Genomic DNA, 19179 nt, shown 5'->3' on the forward strand with positions numbered 1-19179 from the left:
GTGGGAAAACCAGCCCAAAAACATTTTAGAAGTCTGGCTGCGTGACCCACGTGCGCCGCTGTTCATCATATTAATTTTCGATACTGGTCTGAAACGCATGTGGGCGACCGCGTGAGTTTTGGCGGAAGTCCTAAACTTAGTCAGGATTTATGAGTTGATAAAGCTCTGCGATTTCTGACGAATGCTCCTTTTTTTATTTTTTTTACATGATGCTGTCTGTATAGTTAGCTGATCATTGCCGAACACAAAAAAAAAACTTAAGTGACAGTGACAGCTGACAGTTGCGTAGCGTGTGTCAAGTTGACAGTCGTTTCGTGCAACAAAGCAAATTGTTGGAAATTCTCGCAAAAATTGCTCTGTTTACCAACAGAGAAACGGTATTATCTCGAAAAGTTCTATAAAACTCGTCAAGCTGACTTCGAAAATAGACGTGGACATGAGTTTACCTACAGACTTCGGCCCGGACTCCGGGGGAAGAGTCAAGGTAACGCAATGATCTGTAAAAACTTGGCCATAAACTTTGCCGGGACAAATTGAGAAGTATTTGTGTTGTTTTCAGGGTCTTGTGATAGTAAAGCCTATAGTCTACGGGAACGTTGCTCGGTATTTCGGGAAGAAGCGGGAAGAGGATGGTCACACGCATCAGTGGACCGTATACGTGAAGCCCTACGCCAATGAGGATATGTCAGCGTATATCAAGAAGGTTCATTTCAAGCTGCACGAGAGCTATGCCAACCCTAACAGAATAATCGCAAAGCCGCCTTACGAGCTCACCGAGACAGGATGGGGCGAGTTTGAGATTGTTATCAAGATTTACTTCCATGACCCTAATGAGAGACCTGTGAGTACTACTTGTTTACTTGTTCTTAATCCACTAAGTTAAAATCCTAATGCACCATCTTTCGGGGTCACGGAAATTTGTGTTTCTAAAACACAGTGTCATTAAATTGCATTTCTAAACTAGTTTTACCAGTTTGTTAATGTCCATAACAACCATTAAATACAATAAACATTACAAAATCCCATCTTAGTGAGCACCTAAGTTCTAAAAGGAAACCCCATGCAAAATTTGACTTGTAGTTTCTGAGATTTCGTGATGAGTGAGACAGTCAATCAGTGACCTTCCGCTTTCATAAATTTATATACATTTAAAAATTTTCTTTATCATTCCTCAGGTGACGTTATACCACATTCTGAAGCTCTTCCAATCCCCGGTGACGGAAGGTGCTCCGCCGACCATTGGCCGAGCGCTTGTCAGTGAGTCGTACGAGGAGATAGTCTTCCAGGAACCGACGCAGCTGATGCAGCATCTGCTTAGCAGCGTCAAACCAATCACCAATGGACCTTGGACACATGATACGGACTGTGAGTACTAGAATAAGATAATGATAGGGATTTGAAAAATAATTTCATTTCACCTATAATAAATTTGAAGACCTGCATACCTTGGAGGCATGTGTTCATGTTACTTTTCGTTTTAAGTATAGTACTTTATTTTTTATTATGTAAAACTTCTTGCACATACTCACTACAGTGGCGGACTTAATGCCAGATGGCATTCTCTATCAGTCAACTACTTTTACTAGTAATCACAATTAATAAAAAATATTTTCTAAACAAACAAATAAAACAATCTTTCTTTGAAAAATCTTGTGTCTTAACACAGTTCAATGCTTCACTTAATTAATACAGGTACATAGTGAATGAATATAGTGTAAAAGTAACACTTTTACATTATAATTTTAACTCTCATTTGAGCAAGAAGACAACATATTTTCAAAAATATAGCCAAGGTAACAAATTTATTATTTAGATGTTTTTTTTTACATTGATATAAAAGTCATAAATTATTTTGAAAAAGTGACTTATTTAAATTAGGTTTTAAAATGGTAATTTTGCTTACTGAACTACATTTCTTTATTTCTCACAGAGCAATCCAACCTCCATTTTTGATGTAATGTTTTTTTTTTCAGTTGAAGACAAGAAAGAGAAAACCCTCGACAAGATAATAAACGCCCAGGCAAAGGTCCGGAACGAAATATCAGATCTGAAAGAGAAGCTGCACCTCGCCAAGGAGACCATAGCCAAGTTCAAAGAAGAAATAGCCAAGATCCAGAATAACTCTGGAAGTGTGCTAGTTGGAGTGTAACTTTGAACCTTCTCATCATAGATATAAGGTCTTTATAGACAAGACAAATAGTAAATAAAATTTAGTGAATAAGGAAAAATAACATTGAAGAAAGTGGCAAATGATTGGAGTTAACATTAAATAATGCCTGACTGATATAATAATAACATTTATTATTGTATGATGATTTAGTATTAATGTGTAAATAAATACTTTTGTATTATATGGGACAGTAGATTTTCTACCTAAGAATAAAATTTATGATATTCATACCAGCATGTTTTTATTTATCTTTACGATTCAACACCTCAAATACTGATATTGAAGTATGAGAAAACATGGGCAGTAGCTAGTTTATTATTCAAAAATTTCTTGCAAATTGTATTTTTGGCATTTAATTAATTAAAATTTCACTTCCGCCGAACATTTCAATGTCGCCAAGTTTAGAATCGGAGTTGACGGTCAATGTTAGGTACCTATACAATTGAAATCAATTTCAATATTAACAACCGTATGTCTTTTCCGTTGCCAGGAAGTGTAATTACTTTAGACGATCGATATTCATGCATAATTAGTTAGCTTTTACAGACTGAAATTTCGTGGCTTCATAAATGTGTGAATTTTAGTCTGTCACAGAAATCTCGTGCGCATTTTATAGAGAGAGTTGTATCTCGTTCATTGAGAAATTATTAATTTTATATCACTGGTTAAGATGGAACTAATATCAAACACATTAGGGTACGGGACTATTCACACTTCTCGTTCCCACCACTGCAAGTACTGCAACTCCTGTGTAGCCAGGATCTACAGCTTGACCGCCAATAAAAACCCAACCAGTGAAGGTCAAGTTTGTCCCGGGGGAAAGTTAAACTGTCATTGGACCCGCAACGAAATTAATCAGAAGAACATAGGAGTTCGAAGTTAAGGTTAGACTTCCCTTAGGGTTAGGGTAGTAACTTATTAGTAATCTATGGAAAAAGAACTACTGTGAATGATGGTCCAAATTGCCACCTATTAGGCCTGGTTTCCACCAAAGCGGAGAGGAGATGTGATGCGTTTGAATAAGGTTCTCTCCGTCTCCGCTCAGCTTTCGGTTGAGAAACAGAATCAAAAACATATCTCCTGTTTTTTCCGCTTTGGTGGAAACCATTCCTTACAGCCTTNAGGGACTTGGATACAAAATGATATTTATATTCTGTTTCTTACTGGTATAGACTATTTAATAAATAACAAATTACGTGCTGTAATGTCTGTCCACCTCAGGCCAAAGGTCCCATACTAAGTGGGCATAACCCTTTATTATTTAGATGTTTTTTTTTACATTGATATAAAAGTCATAAATTATTTTGAAAAAGTGTCTTATTTAAATTAGGTTTCAAAATGGTTTTTTTTTATCCACAACGAGGAAGCTCTTATTTTGCAGCTTACTACATTTTTTTTATTACTTACAGAGCAGTCCAACCTCCATTCTTGATGTAATGTTTATTTTTCAGTTGAAGACAAGAAAGAGAAAACCCTTGACAAGATAATAAACGCCCAGGCAAAGGTCCGGAACGAAATATCAGATCTGAAAGAGAAACTGCACCTCGCTAAGGAGACCATAGCCAAGTTCAAAGAAGAAATAGCCAAGATCCAGAATAACTCTGGAAGTGTGCTAGTTGGAGTGTAACTTTGAACCTTGTCATAGATATAAGGTCTTTATAGACAAGACAAATAGTAAATAAAATTTAGTGAATAAGGAAAAATATCATTGAAGAAAGTGTCAAATGGTTGAGAACATTAAAGAATGCCTGACTGATATAATAATAACATTTATTATTGTATGATGATTTAGTATTAATGTGTAAATAAATACTTTTGTATTATATGGGACAGTAGATTTTCTACCTAAGAATAAAATTTATGATATTCATACAAGCATGTTTTTATTTATCTTTACGATTCAACACCCCAAATACTGATATTGAAGTATGAGAAAACATGGGCAGTTAGTTTATTATTCAAAAATGCCTTACAAATTGTAATTTTGGCATTTAATTAATTAAAATTTCACTTGCGTCGAACATTTCAATGTCGCTAAGTTTAGAATCGGAGTTGACGGTCAATGTTAGGTACCTATACAATTGAAATCAATTTCAATATTAACAACCGTATGTCTTTTCCGTTGCCAGGAAGTGTAATTACTTTAGGCGGTCGATATTCATGCATAATTAGTTAACTTTTACAGACTGAAATATCGTGGTAAAATAAATGTGTGAATTTTAGTCTGTTACAGAAAACTTTCTTACTACGTGCGCATTTTAGAGAGAGAGAGTTGTATCTCGCTCATTGAGAACTTATTTATTTTACATCACTGGTTAAGATGGAACTAATATCAAACACATTAGGGTACGGGACTATTCACACTTCTCGTTCCCACCACTGCAACTCCTGTGTAGCCAGGATCTACAGCTTGACCGCTAATAAAAACCCAACCAGTGAAGGTCAAGTTTGTCCCGGGGGAAAGTTAAACTGTCATTGGACACACACAGGAGGAGTTCGAAGTTAAGGTTCGACTTCCCTTAGGGTTAGGGTAGTAACTTATTAGTAATCTATGGTAAAAGTACCTACTGTGAATGACGGTCCAAATTGCCACCTATTAGGCCTGGTTTCCACCAAAGCGGAGAGGAGATGTGATGCGTTTGAATAAGGTTCTCTCCGTCTTCGCTCAGCTTTCGGTTGAGAAACGGAATCAAAAACATATCTCCTGTTTTTTCCGCTTTGGTGGAAACCATTCCTTACAGCCCAATAAGGTGCTACAAGCTATTTAAGATGTTTTTTTATGGTATGTCATTGGCTACAAGTTCGCTTCTATGATCTGAGGTTTACATCCATGTGCCGCTGTCAATTGCCTAAATAAAATTAAAAAATCATAGGGGGTAGTTAAATACGACCTTTCATCAGAGGTCCAAGGGCAATACCTTTATCAGTTGTCAGGCCTCGGCCACGGCGTCGGCGATATTTTTAGATTCGATTTTAATATTCGTCGAGTTCTATCGATCGGGCAGTTGACGATGACCGTTGTCGCTTCTTTGTAAGGGCAGACGTTTTATATTACTTTGAATATTTTAAATAGAGACTTTCTATCATGCTTCCTTGTTGTAAAATGAGCGAGTTCACGCTAAAAACCTATCTCTACCTCTTAACATCTTTCTCTTCATATCGAATTATGTATGTAATTATTGATAAATTGATTAACAAGAAGTGAAACAAGCGTTTGCGTCGGCCAGGAATCGAACATGCAACTCTACATCTCTCGTTCTTGCGTTTCAAACAACCGCAGGTAAGTAACTACTAAGATATTATTATCAAGTTGCTAAAATTTACAAATAATGAATTACACATCTATGTATGCTTTTTTAAAATAACTAAAAAAAATCAAACTGCCTAAGGTGGGAATCGAACCCACGACCTTAGGCAGTTCGATTTTTTCTAGTTATTTGAAAAATATTCACATCGAGAGGCGACTCAACGCCAGAAATTTTTAATAACTATGAATGTTTCACACCTATTTAATACACCATACTCATAGTACCCACAAGCTTATTTTAGGACTAGATAGCGCCTGAAAAAAGCCAAGAGCTTTTTAATTTTCGTTTCGAGTTTGAATGTAGTTTCAAGCGACGACGCGTCACGTCACGCGTCGTTTCAGAAAAACCTTTATCTTACTCCAAATTCTAAGTTAATTTGAAAACTGCAAAAACGTTTCACTCAGTGGCAGGTTCAAACAAGGAAATAGGTCATGCGATCATGCCCTCATCGACGAGTATCGCGTGACGGTACTGACAATGCCATGCTCGTGATTAGATTTGCCTGCAAACGGACTGAAATGTAAGCTGTTGCAGTTATTATGCTGATAGATACTTCGGGTATGATAGTCTGTTTCCACGTATGACCATCATAACCATTCTAATGGAGTACCTACCTAATCCAAGCCTTTTGTCATCAAGAGACCACAATGTGGAATTTGGAACTGTATCCACCAATTTTTAATTTAATACTGGCATACATTTTTTGTTTATTAACTCACAACATGATTAGTCCTCTTTAATTTGTATTTCTCATCACTTTTCATCAGATAAGATTTGGTAAAAAATAAAGTAAGTATGCAAGTGATTCTTCTCGTATTTTTCGGAAGAGTGGAATGATTCCTTATTCCTCTATTATCTCTTGTTTCCGATATCGATATTATTTACAAACTTAATTGCACAATATATCGAAATACAAAAGGCGAACTTAATGCCATTTGGCATTCTTTTCCAGTCAACCCTTGGGCATTATATTCACTTCGAACTCTCCAGTTAAGCTTAATTTTGTGGGCACCCTGGCTACATAGTTTTGCAGAATTTTTCTGTCTACTGCGTTCCGTGTAGGGCTCTCTTCTCTCATAGTCATTTCTATAAAATTCTATAACTAGCGGTACCCTGCTTAGACCTTCAATTGACAAAGTGTTACTGCTGCTACCGCGGTTGTTGTTCCATAAATAACACAATAGTTGTATTTGGTTAAATGATACGGTTAAAATGTAATGAAAACCAATTTTATTCACCAGCTTCAAAAGCCTGTTTACCGCGCATTGAACTCTGCAAAACAATTATGGATTCTTGACAACAAACGTAAAGTAAACCTAAACTACCAATAAGTGAAAAGATAGTAGGTGCCTTTGGTTAGAAAGTAAACCAACGACATTCGACCCTAGCTAGATGATACAGCATATTTTTGTCAGTCATTAGTTTGGTCACCGAAATCCTAGCTTAGGGTGTTAGTATTAAAATAATTGATCGTCTTAAAAGGCACGAATTTTCAAAGGCTACTTTCCGCCTCCTTCATCAAACCAGCTCTTCTCACCATCTTTTGCTTTCGTAAGTGTGAAATGTCAGGTAGTTAAAACAATATTATCTACTCGTATTCGTAAGTTAAACGAAGCTATACTTAGTTTATATAGTTACTACTCACCCTTTATGAGTAACAGTCATTGACTTTAGTTTTTTTACCTGTCCCTAAAAGAGATTTCACTATGGTCACAACAAGATAACTAGGTCCTCAGAAAACTCATCACCTCAGATCATAGAAGGTCATCATCACATTTTGCTAGAAATAGTTATATTAATAAAGTAATGTAAGCCTTTTTTTGCCTGAGATACAGGAATTATAATAAAATTCTTAGTTCAGGCACGTATGTACTTTTACCTATTATAGTTTAATATTAGCCTATTGTTAAAAACTGTCAATAAGTTATTCAATAAAGAATTTATTTATTTATTATTTATTTATCCCTTCTATGATCTGAGCTCATCACATTAGCTCCAAGTGGGATTCGAACCCGACTTTGTAGTCCGTTTTACCCAAACCCGAACCCAAAGTTGCATCCAACAACCGAAACCCATTCATAGCCTGTAGCGGTATGCAAATGTTAGTAAAGTAGAATACATAAATTCCAGCTTTATAATACAAGCATACTTGCAGCTAATTACACACCGTAAGGAGCTTAAAGCTTAAAGCTCAGCACGCGATGTGCCCACTTGTTGACAAACTAGCCAAGGGCAAGGCAGGGCTTTCTCGAGGTTACCTAACACTTAAGGGTTCGGTTCGGTAGGCTAATGGAGAACCCAATTACAGCTTAGAAAAGTAAACACATTCTGGAAACATACTGACTCGTAACTTGCGTACAAACTTGCTTAAACTTTCATATACAAATGGATTGGAACTACCAATCTAATAGCTTTATTAATGTACTTGTATGTAAACCCGCTAGAAATTTTGTAAGCATCTACTTTTATTTGAATTAATTCTTTATCGCATCGAAATTTTAACCTCAACTGTCTGATGATTCGGAAAAATTATATTTAGTTCTGAATATTTTGCGCTTACCGAATTGATGTGTGGTATCATTTCACTAATTTGCATTAAATCACCAACATCAGAGTACGAGACCTATATTATGTTATTGTCGAGTTTTTACGTTTTTATGTTTGTTTGTTGAAGTAATGAATGAATTGAAATTACCTACTAAGTTTTTTAAATGAATTTTATGTAACGATCAAATACGAGCATCGTGATACTATGTTATCTGTAATCCCTTGAAAGTATATCTTTAAACTATGATTCTAATGCAAATAATAATTCATTATTTAGTATTATTTCTTTCCTTTACCATCTTAAATGAATTGGATGGGCTTCAGTTCAAGGGCAAACCTATAAAGGTCATAGGATACTTTTTCCATTTCAGTTCATAGTTTTCTACGAGTTAATGATGGTCAAGAATTGAATTATAATAATTCGATTATGAAGTGATTGATGAAATATGATTGTGAAAATCCTGACTTAATAAAATTCCATCAATTTATCAAATTGTCACACTTTATTAAAACATCGACGTAAGTTACACAGTCCACAACACCAAAACTTTGAGCAATATGAATATCTTCGTATACATAAACTTTTCAACGTTCAACAAAAATAAGCTCTTAACACATTATCACTTAAATTGTTCTCTTCTTCAATAAATTCTTAAACCTCTTCTAGAATAACACGTAAATAAATCAACTCTCTTAATCTAAAGTTAAAATTAAAACCAACTGTTTTCTTTCTTCATCTTATCTCTATGCCTTCCCTTCATTTCCAGGGTTTGGAAAATTTCAGAGAGCTTATTTAAGTTCTGCGACGGACTCCGTGGTAACTCCTGCAATTTGCACGTGGACTTATCCTCCTCTTTTATACAAAAGTTGAATGTTTGTCTCTCCCTTAAAGACAGTAGTTTCCCCGTCTCGGGCATCGACGACAACTTTGCAACTTGCATCGCTGCTTTTTTGAATCTCGTCTTCGGCGAAGGCTTTGGTTCCTCAATGCTCTCCGATTCCTCCTCTTTCTTCGGCGTCAGCTTCCTCCTCGGTATAGACGTATCCCGTTTCTTAACCTTCACAGAGTTCAAATAGATCGGCTCTATCACATCGTAAGTGTTCTCTCTCATAAGCTGCTGCGGTTTTTTGTCCAGGTGTTCCAATGAGCTTTTCCTGACGAATCCGTGTATCCTTAAAGGTGTCAATGGCTTCAACATATCGTGGAGTTTCATAGGAGTGTGCTGCAGATCTGTCCTTTCATTCTTATCCAAGTCGAAAAGTATAACTTTTGGTTTAGTTTTCTCTGTTTTTCCGATCGCGGGCAAAGGATGGAAAGGGGATAGGTTCGTTTTGATCGGGAGATCGTTTTCGAGCATTCTCGTTTGCGCCGTTCTGTTTTTCCGGGTGCTAAGTTTCCGCGGCGCGTATATGGTGGTGAGAGCGCGTGTTTTGCGCGGATCGAGCGGCGCAAGTGCGTCGGGGAGCATGGGGCGTGCGATGGCGCGCGCGGCCGGCCGCCGACAGGGGCGGGCGGCCTTGGGCGGCGTGGCGGCCGCTGGGCGGCAGGCGCGTGACGCTGGGCGGACCCGACCGCTTGGCTACGCTGCAGCGACGCACTGTCCCGAGCGATTGTCACGCGGCTCACTCCTCGGTCTGATAACCATCAGTATTGATAAATGAACTCACTTTTTCTATACTTCGGGAAATATAGTTCCAAAATACTGGACTGTCCTGTCGATGACATTGACAGTGGGGCGCCACCGTCAATACCGGATCGCTGGTTCAGATTTTTGCCATGTTGGAAACCATATAGTTGAACGATGGTAGCGCCCCCCTGTCATTGAGTTTGGCGGGACAGTTCAGCGTGGGTCATCTATATGAGTGGTTGGACATGACAGGAGCTTGTAGTAATGTCAGTTTTGACATCGGTAATAAAGAGGTTTTGCAACTATCGAATGAAAGGAGGCTGGTAATATCATACAGGAATCAAGTTGAAATAGTTCTTGTAATTTATCCAATTCCTACATAAACTTACCTGTCTTATACATTTTTGAAGTTGACCGGACCTTAATCACGTTCATCTACAGCGTGGGCAGATAGATACACATAGGGTTATTGATTCTTACATACCTAAGGGTTGTAAACTGAAACCCGTAATTTTAAGCGCTGAAAACAAACATCGGGCCCATTACTAGTGATTGTGGTCATTACACCGCGGTCATTATGGGCATCGATCGGGCGACCTTCAGGCTGACTGACGATAACACTGTCTGTTATTGGGTGATTTTTTTTCATGTAAAACATTCACACCACCAAAGTATCATTGTATCTAAAGCTTTGCAGTCTTCAGTCTTCTTGTTAACTATTTTTTTCTGAATTTCCTAATCATCATTAATGTTGGACCGATAGCGTAGTGGTTCAATAAATCCTAGAGCTGACGGGTCTTAAGTTCGATTCCTGGTGAAATGTAAAGATAACCCCCATCCATGGTTACCTCCTTTTTCTTTTGACTTTCAACAGTTAGAATTAGCCCGAAATTGATTCATTAAAGAATTTTTCATTTTACAAATTATGTATAATGCTGCTGGTACTTTCAATAATTACATCGCTTAATGTCTACCCCACCACTTGTGACTTGTCAATAACCTTCAAAACTTGTGTTTTATATCATTATACAGATTAACATTATCGATTTGAGTTGCCTCCTTGCTCCTTAATTATCCATCGATTACCACATGTCCTGAGAGAGCCCAGCTGGTGGTTCAAATTGGAAACGTATATTTTCCATGTATGGGAAATACAGCATATTGATGTGAAAGTATAATGTGATAATGTGCAATGAAGACCTTCTAATGTCAAGGTAAATGCTAACTACGAGTTCGCAGATTGATTGCTTCAGGAAGTTCATAAACGTAAGAGGTTTTTTGCTTGAGGCCTAATATTAATGCATAGAGTCTACCTGTAATAACTTTTTTACATGCTATAATGGGTTAAAAATGTATCAACCATCGTGCACATCACCCGAAACCTCATCATCATTATCTTTTCAGCCATTGAGCTCATTGATTTCAACCAAAGTGGCGAAATCTAAATATCATCATCTCGAGGGGTTCGTATCTAAAACGATACAATTGAGAAATACCTTTTGTCATCGAAAAGTTTGTAAGGAAATAGAGGAAAAGTCATAAATCAATCCTAAAAAACAAACTGAATAAATCGTTATTCCCTTCATGTTCGTGTCACCAACTCGCCACACACTATGCATTCATATCACACCACCTAAAAACGTATTTCGTGCTTACACCAGTGTGCGTCAGTATTCCAGTTAATCAACGAACTCAATTATTTACCCAACATCCATTACAACTGAACAACAACCAAACCTGACATTTTCTCTCACTTACTGTCCGTAATGACGATATTTTACTACACATTAGTGTGGCACAACTAAAAGGATATTTGGGTCAAGCGCATACGCGTGATTGTATCGAGGACGAAATAATAGGGCACCAGATATTATCAACCACGTGTCCAGATATTATCAATAACAAAATTGATAGGAAGTTTTTGTGATGGAAATCATTCTCTATCTACGTCACCAGTGTCTATTTCAGTTGAATAATTTTCAGTCAAGTTTAATCCTGTTTTCAGTAAAATTCATGGTCCTCCCTCAATCCTACAAATTACCATTAATGAGAGATTAAATTTCGTTATCGCTTTGCTATTTGTCGTCTTTTGCATTTACTTAGATAATAGCTACTTATCATAGAATAGAATAGAATGGACTTTATTGAAGGCAGTGTGCACCATTTAAGAAAGTTAGTGGACCACGGCGCCAATAGGCTCCCTCAGCATTTGTCTTGACATGCTCGTAAGGGCGTAAGGTCAACTTAATCTTATTAAGGTTGTCTAAATTAATTGTTCCAACTGACGATTACACAATGTCAATTACTTGATTACTGTCCAACTGAAGATTGTGCGATTACTTAGCCCGCTAAGTAAAGAGCTCGAAAATATAGTGTCTCATATAATACATGTTCTAGATTCAACCTGACTAAAAACGCATTAAAAGATATAAGTAGGTACTCATTTTTTTCAATAATACCTACTTACGACTGTGGATGTATTGATCCAATGATATTTGTTTCCGATCCGGAATGTCAATATTAGTAATTGAATAGGGCAGTGTTGATGGGGATCATTAAAAGCTTATTTACCTTAGTGGACATCGATGTCTATAGAGTTCAGATTAGTTACTTTGATAACGTCAGTAAATACTACCCAAGACATTGTAGCATTCGAACAATTTGATAACGACGTAGTAGATTTAAATGTTTTGTGGGTGTGTAAAGGGCATTGGTATAGGGAAGCGCTCAGAAATCAGAATTTTAATTGTGTGTGTGTGTGTGTTTTTTGTAATTGTGTTTAGATAGCTCATACAATGTATGTAGCATTATCAACCACTGGTATTGATATTGTTAATTAGGACAAATGTATAGAGTTCTTTCACTCTGTCTCTATCTTAAGTTTAGTTTGTCTCGTAGTCTCATATTACTGCACGTTTAAAACGACAGTTTCATTGAGAGATTACTAAATGTGTAATGACGTCAATTTATTGGTGGTGTCTGGAGTGAACTACCCAAAAGAATATCATTTGGGTCTCGTTTTGGTAGTATTTGAAGGATTAACACTGTCTGCTACGCCACTTGACCTTTCCTGCTGATAACATCTGCCCTTGAAGGTCTACGCAGAAGTGATTCACGTCCTACGCGTGATTGCCGTGAACTTGACGGTGGCAAAATGGTGGCAAATGACACACCCTCTATCCACCAGCTAAGTGTTTTCAATAGCAAGCTGACTCACATGAGTAATTGTATGGATTTGCTAGGGCTATGGGTCATACTAGTCATAGGGATTTGTTTTATTGTGCCGCATGTAGTCGAGGTATGATTATATTAAAAAACATAACCCTCCTTCTGGCGCAGTCGGGTAATCAAAGACATTTCCATGTGAAAGTTCAGAATACATAATGTCCAATAGGCAAATGGCAATTTTCCAAACCAATGAGGCTAATGAACGTTCCTTCGGAAATTCTACGGCTCTACATTTCAGTAAATCTCTCTTTCAGCTAGCAGGTATCCCTTATTCCCTACTATCCACACTTTGATCTTTCAGTTGTTTTCAAACGCTTTTCTCTTCAATACATTCGTATAGAGCTTACTACGTAATTTGCAGATATGCTAATAAACTTCTTGTTAGCAATTAATGTCAGCACCTTAAAACCATTAAAGTGTGGAGTGGTTATTTATTACGTCATGACTTGTGACTGTAACCATAAAATTCCGTCTATTATAATAGTACGGGGAATTCCATTCAAAGCATTCAATTTATGTGTGAAGTTAACACCTTTAATGTCTGTCTCATAACGTAACGTAGCGTATAGTTCCAAAATACTGGACTGTCCTGTCGATGACATTGACAGTGGGGCGCCACCGTCAATACCGGATCGCTGGTTCAGATTTTTGCCATGTTGGAAACCATATAGTTGAACGATGGTAGCGCCCCCCTGTCATTGAGTTTGGCGGGACAGTTCAGCGTGGGTCATCTATATTCGCTTGTCACGAGTGCGCGTAATCTTTGCTGTGTGTGACGTCACACGATCATGACGCAAATGTCAAATCATCCAATGCCGAATCAGTCCGCTGCTGTCATTGGCCCGCCAGTCACGAGACGCGGCGCGAACTCTCCAAACAGCTGTGATTTTACACACAAAAGTGTGTTTTAATTAAACTTATGTAGTTTTTACTGTGATAGTTAACTTAATATTTATTCATGTGTTCAATCTGATCGCCTTTCTCGTGGTGTACAAGACAATAAGGTAATAATTACATACTTTATTTACACGTGTAACTGAGACCTTCGTTATTGATTGCGGAAGTAACAGAAAACGCGCGCGCGCGAAACGCACAGTTTTCGCGCTCGTTTTCAAAACTTTTTGATGCGTTCCAAAGATGGATGTTCAACGAGAAAAAGTTACAAAACTCTAGCATAGACTAATGTTTACAAAATTTGAAGTTGTAATAGTTATTTGTCAAAATGTAATATAAAACCTAATAAAAAATCCTACAATATATGAACCTACTAAAAAGAAATCTATACCTATTAAGAAGAAGAATACTACAATACGAATATTAAAAAGACAGCAAACGCTTCATTTAGTTGGCGAAGTGTTGTTATGAAAAATGAGGATACTCAACAACATTAGGTGCTCCGTATGTATCATGGTTAAAGATCTTCTTCTTCTTCACATTGTTCTTCACAAGTCATGTATGGATATCGTATCCAATGTTTTGGGGATAGTCAGTGCATTATTACATCATTATGTTAATCATATTACCTTATTATTGCTATGGAATTGTTGCAATCCCTTGCGGAATTCGAACCCGTAGCTGCCTAAGATGTTTTTAGTAGCTGCTGGTATCAAAACTCATTAAAAAACTCATTTATTTCTGTAAATAGGCTTAAAAAAAAGCACTTTTACCATTATCCAAGTCCGGTTCGCGTCCACCAAGCCAAACGGCCGTTCAATCTGTCATCTTGTCGTAGTGCATCAATACCTATGTGTAGATCATTCATCATCATGAACAGCCCTTTACAGTCCACTGCTGGACTATGAGCCTCCTCCACTATAGTGGAGGGTTTTGCCTTAATCCCCACGCTTGGCAGGTGGGTTATAGATCGCAGTTTAAAAGACTGATGTTTTTCAGAGAGCGCTGCTACCCGTTCTCTGTTGGATGTGTAGTCCCTAAGTCGCCTCTTACGACGAGTTGCGGATCATTCATTTAGATAAAAAAAAACTAAAATTCACAAACGACTCTATCTCTAATTTAGTAATTACCTATAGAAAAACTTGAAAGGTGTTAGAGTACCTACTTTAAAAGGGGGTTCCCTACGTTTTATCGAAAGTCGTATCATCGAAGGTCGTTTCATCGAAGCCGTTTCATCGATTGGTCATAATCTCGAACGTACGAAATATCGAATGCCGTATCATCGAATGGTCACATTATCGAGTGGTCGAATCATCGAATATCTTAGCGTCGTAAGGTTGTATATTATAGTTACCTAACTAATAAAAGTTAGAAATTCGCTGAACACTTGTTTAAAGTGACGTTTAATATGGAAATGTCACTTTATACTACTGTTCAACGAGTGTGTAACTTTTTAATAGTAAGGGAGTTAATCATGACATCGATATAAAAAAATATAAAGTGAAAATAGTTATTGAATAACACAATAGCGTTCGGCGACCAGACTTGGCTGTACGATGCACTCACGCCTTTGCCTTAGTACAAGCTAAATTAAGGTTGAGTTGCACCACCTAACTTTGACCGTAACTTTAACCATAACCGGCGTTTTTTGTATGGAGTTTGACATATTTTTGACGTTTGTCAATGTTAAAGTAAGATGGTGCAACCCAGCATAAAAAACATCCATACAGCGAAATCAAACTTTGACGTTCTAGTTAAATTTAAATCACTTTCGTGACTTTACCGCCCTTTTACTATTTTGGTGGTTTGAAAACGCATTTTCTTGATACTTATACATATACTTAACCACATGTCATTAAACTTGATAGTTGGATATTTAGTTACGGAAAAAAAGCTGGGTTTAAACTAACTTGGGCTGAGTTGCATTGCACCACCTGACTTTAACTGTATCTATGTCGTCATAACCGGTGTTTTTATGTATCGAGTTTGACAGATTTTTGACGTTTGTCTCAGTTAAAGTGAGATGGTGCAAGTCAGCCTAACGTAACCTTCCATGTTGCCATATTTGATACTTAAATTAAACAACCTTTCGACACTAAGACATTCGATGATTCGACCATTCGATAATGTGACCATTCGATGATACGGCATTCGATATTTCGTACGTTCGAGATTATGACCAATCGATGAAACGGCTTCGATGAAACGACCTTCGATGATACGACTTTCGATAAAACGTAGGGAACCCTTTAAAAGGGTGTTATATGATTTCAATTTACAGCATTTCCACTATCTCTGTGACTTTATTGTGATTTAAATCTCTGCCAAGGTTGTAGTTTATTAGAGGCAATAACTCGAGTATTTACTAAAGCGTAGGTATGTCAATACAAAAAACAAATTATTGTAAAACATTTAGCTACGTGTAAACTATCTAGTTAGTTACATTTAGTTAGTCTTGTTACAGTTTAAAATCTAATTGACGCTCTACCTTTTCGCCTAGTTAGTGGCACTTGCATTTATTTAGTTAATGAGTAAACAATATTAATTAATCATAAGAGTGACGATCCGCGCCAATACGGAGAATTTATTGAATGAAAGCAAAGTGTGCAAACCCACACACAATAGGTTGTTGTAGATTAAATTACTTACATGATAATGGAAACCTCCATTTGTTTCCAAGTAAGTATAGGCATTATTTGCTATAGGACACGAGCGTCATATATCATATTGATCTTCAGAAATCATTAGAAATATTTTGGAAATTCAATTCCCGCTAGCCCATCAGATCATCAGGCCGCGATAACAATTGATTTCTATTATGTCTCGATTCGCATGTACTTGAAAGTTTCAAGTAGTTCAAGGGCTAGAAAAGATAACGGATTGCCAAAATTTCTTAACACATGTATTTTTTCCTACCAAAATCCACAGACTAAATTATGGACTTCATCATTGGAGGCCTAGCAGGTGCTGGTGCCACCGTCATAACGAACCCCATGGACGTGGTCAAGACCCGCATGCAACTGCAAGGGGAGTTGAAGGCACGGGGCGAAGGCCCCTTGCGGTATAAGAGCATCTTCCATGCGCTGTATGTGATCGGGAAGACTGATGGGCTCTTTGCCCTGCAGAGGGGACTTGCTCCCGCTATGCTGTTGGGGTTTACTATGAACTCTGTTAGGTGAGTCCGTGTAGGTTTTTCAGATTTTAGAAATGTGTACTTTGGGCCCCGTGCTATATTGGGGATTTTCCATGCGCTGTATGTGATCGGGAAGACTGATGGGCTCTTTGCCCTGCAGAGGGGGCTTGCTCCCGCTATGCTGCTGGGGTTCACCATGAACTCTGTTAGGTGAGTTGGTAACTACACTTCTAGAATCCTCACTATACTTTTTGAGCTCTAGCAATCCGTGCCGTGCCTCTGCGGTGTAAGGGCATCATGCGCTGTATGTGATCGGGAAGACTTAGGGACTCTTCGCACTTCAAAGGGGGCTCGCTCCCGCTATGCTGCTGGGGTTTACTATGAACTCTGTTAGGTGAGTCCGTACATTATCTATTCAGATTTTTGAAATGTGTACCATAGTCCCAGTGCGGTATAAAAGTATCTTCCATGCGCTGTATGTGATCGGGAAGACTGATGGGCTCTTTGCCCTGCAGAGGGGACTTGCTCCCGCTATGCTGCTGGGGTTCACTATGAACTCTGTTAGGTGAGTTGGTAACTACACTTCTAGAATCCTCACTATACTTTTTGAGCTCTAGCAATCGTGCCGTGGGCCCTCTACGGTGTAAGGGCACTTTCCACGCGCTGTATATGATCGGGAAGAATGGCGGGCTCCTCGCTCTTCAAAGGGGGCTCGCTACCGCTAAATTGCTGGGGTTCACCATGAACTAAAATTATAACTTAAATTGTCTACTATTTTTAAGCCGAATGCTTTCTTACTACCCAGTTTGTTTATATTCATATTCTGCTCTATATCTTTACTCAGTTTCTTCAAGGGGAATAAGTTTTATTCTAAGTGTCAAGTAACTCCCTTTTTAAATACATCGGTTGTTACCGACTAAAATCCTTAATCCTGGCCAGATTAGGAGGGTACCACACGACGCAGACGCTCGGCTGGACGAAGGATGCCAGCGGCGAGACGGTGCTGACGAAGGCGATGGCGTGCGCTAGCCTGAGCGGTGCGTTGAGCGGACTCACCGGCAACCCAGCTTTCGTGCTCAAGACGAGGATACAAGCGTCTGCTCATCCTAGCATCGCAGTTGGAAGGCAGCACAAGTATAATGGTAAATAATTATATTTATGGGGTAGTTGACAACACTCATCATCTATCAGGTTGAAGCTTTATAGGAGCCAGAGAAGCCACAATAGCCGAACGGTGAAGCGGTCGGACTGGCCGACTCGTGATCCGCCGCCGTTCGACTATTGTGGTGAGCTCATGCACTCGTGACACAAGCATAATTTATCTTAGATTTCTTTTCAAAAATTCTTTAGTCACCTTTTACGACATTTATTTTATTTTTTATTTTATTTATTATCATTAGAGCATGCTTGGTAGAGTAACAAACCATCATGACACCTAAAAAACTACATGAATTGTCCAATGACGAGACGACCAGTAAAATGCTTTCAAAAAAGGGATGTCATCACCAGCATTCCCTTTGCAGGAATGATTGACGGCTGCCGCATCATTTACAGAACGGAAGGCCTGAAGGGCTTCTTCGCCGGCGTCAACGCGACCTGCCTCCGCCTGGCGATAGGCAGCGCTGCCCAGCTGCCGACCTTCACCATGTATGTAACTTTTGCTAGTTTAGCTTCGGATTTGGTATTGTCTTTATCAAATCCTATCCCTTATGCCAGCCAGCATCACAATGATAGAGGCTATAGATAAATACAGAGTGAGGTATCCGATTGTATCCAATGTACCCGATTGTAAATGCATTAAATGTATGTTTACTAGTCGTGAGTGTAATGTAATGGCGAATACTAGGCCCGGTCTCGAGTTATCTCCACGACATTGTTGTGATTTTGAAGATCATTAAGACTATCAAGGAATCACTTTCGGGATCTTAATTAATTAAATTACAATTTATGGTTTAGAAATACCTTAACGTATAATATTTAGTATAATTTGGAAGTTTTGAATTGTTTTTCATTTAAAGCAACAAAAAATGTCAAGAAAACAAATATGACGTGTAAAAATATCCGTAATTAGCAGTAGTATTTTGACAAAAACACCCTTTCTTTAGCACTAGACTAAATCTATCATAGTAGGGAATTTAGTGCAATNCTCGATTTTCTCCTGAAAGGAACATGTAAGACAACAATAAAACTTACAATTTTACAGACCTTCTAGAGCAGATGCCGCAAAAACTATACAAGATATAGCAAAACTTGACGGTCTCACCTGTAGAA

The 19179-nt window shown here is 38.1% G+C and overlaps 2 protein-coding genes across 4 annotated transcripts; both read left to right on the forward strand.

The window, feature by feature from the left end:
- Nucleotides 1-300: 300 nt before the first annotated feature.
- On the forward strand, nucleotides 301-4018 carry Gas41 (YEATS domain-containing protein 4 Gas41). Of its 2 annotated transcripts, none has more exons than XM_028318643.1 (4): nucleotides 301-484; nucleotides 560-841; nucleotides 1176-1365; nucleotides 3622-4018. In XM_028318643.1, the coding sequence occupies exons 1-4, from the start codon at nucleotides 437-439 to the stop codon at nucleotides 3795-3797; spliced, it is 696 nt and encodes a 231-aa protein (XP_028174444.1). In that variant the 5' UTR covers nucleotides 301-436; the 3' UTR covers nucleotides 3798-4018. The 2 variants fall into 2 exon arrangements, with proteins under 2 accessions (XP_028174444.1, XP_028174443.1); XM_028318642.1 differs by lacking the exon at nucleotides 3622-4018 and adding an exon at nucleotides 1974-2319.
- Nucleotides 4019-13681: 9663 nt separating this feature from the next.
- On the forward strand, nucleotides 13682-18828 carry LOC114363053 (solute carrier family 25 member 35-like). 2 transcript variants are annotated; one of them, XM_028318658.1, is made up of 4 exons: nucleotides 13682-13885; nucleotides 16704-16950; nucleotides 17848-18050; nucleotides 18432-18828. In XM_028318658.1, exons 2-4 carry the CDS (start codon nucleotides 16712-16714, stop codon nucleotides 18653-18655), a joined length of 666 nt encoding a protein of 221 aa, XP_028174459.1. In that variant the 5' UTR covers nucleotides 13682-13885; nucleotides 16704-16711; the 3' UTR covers nucleotides 18656-18828. The 2 variants fall into 2 exon arrangements, with proteins under 2 accessions (XP_028174459.1, XP_028174460.1); XM_028318659.1 differs by having other exon boundaries at nucleotides 18463-18555.
- Nucleotides 18829-19179: the final 351 nt, after the last annotated feature.

The sequence above is a fragment of the Ostrinia furnacalis genome, unplaced genomic scaffold (genome assembly GCF_004193835.3).
Source record: "Ostrinia furnacalis isolate ACB-3 unplaced genomic scaffold, ASM419383v2 OfSCF6946, whole genome shotgun sequence".
NCBI classification, from domain to species: Eukaryota; Metazoa; Arthropoda; class Insecta; order Lepidoptera; family Crambidae; genus Ostrinia; species Ostrinia furnacalis.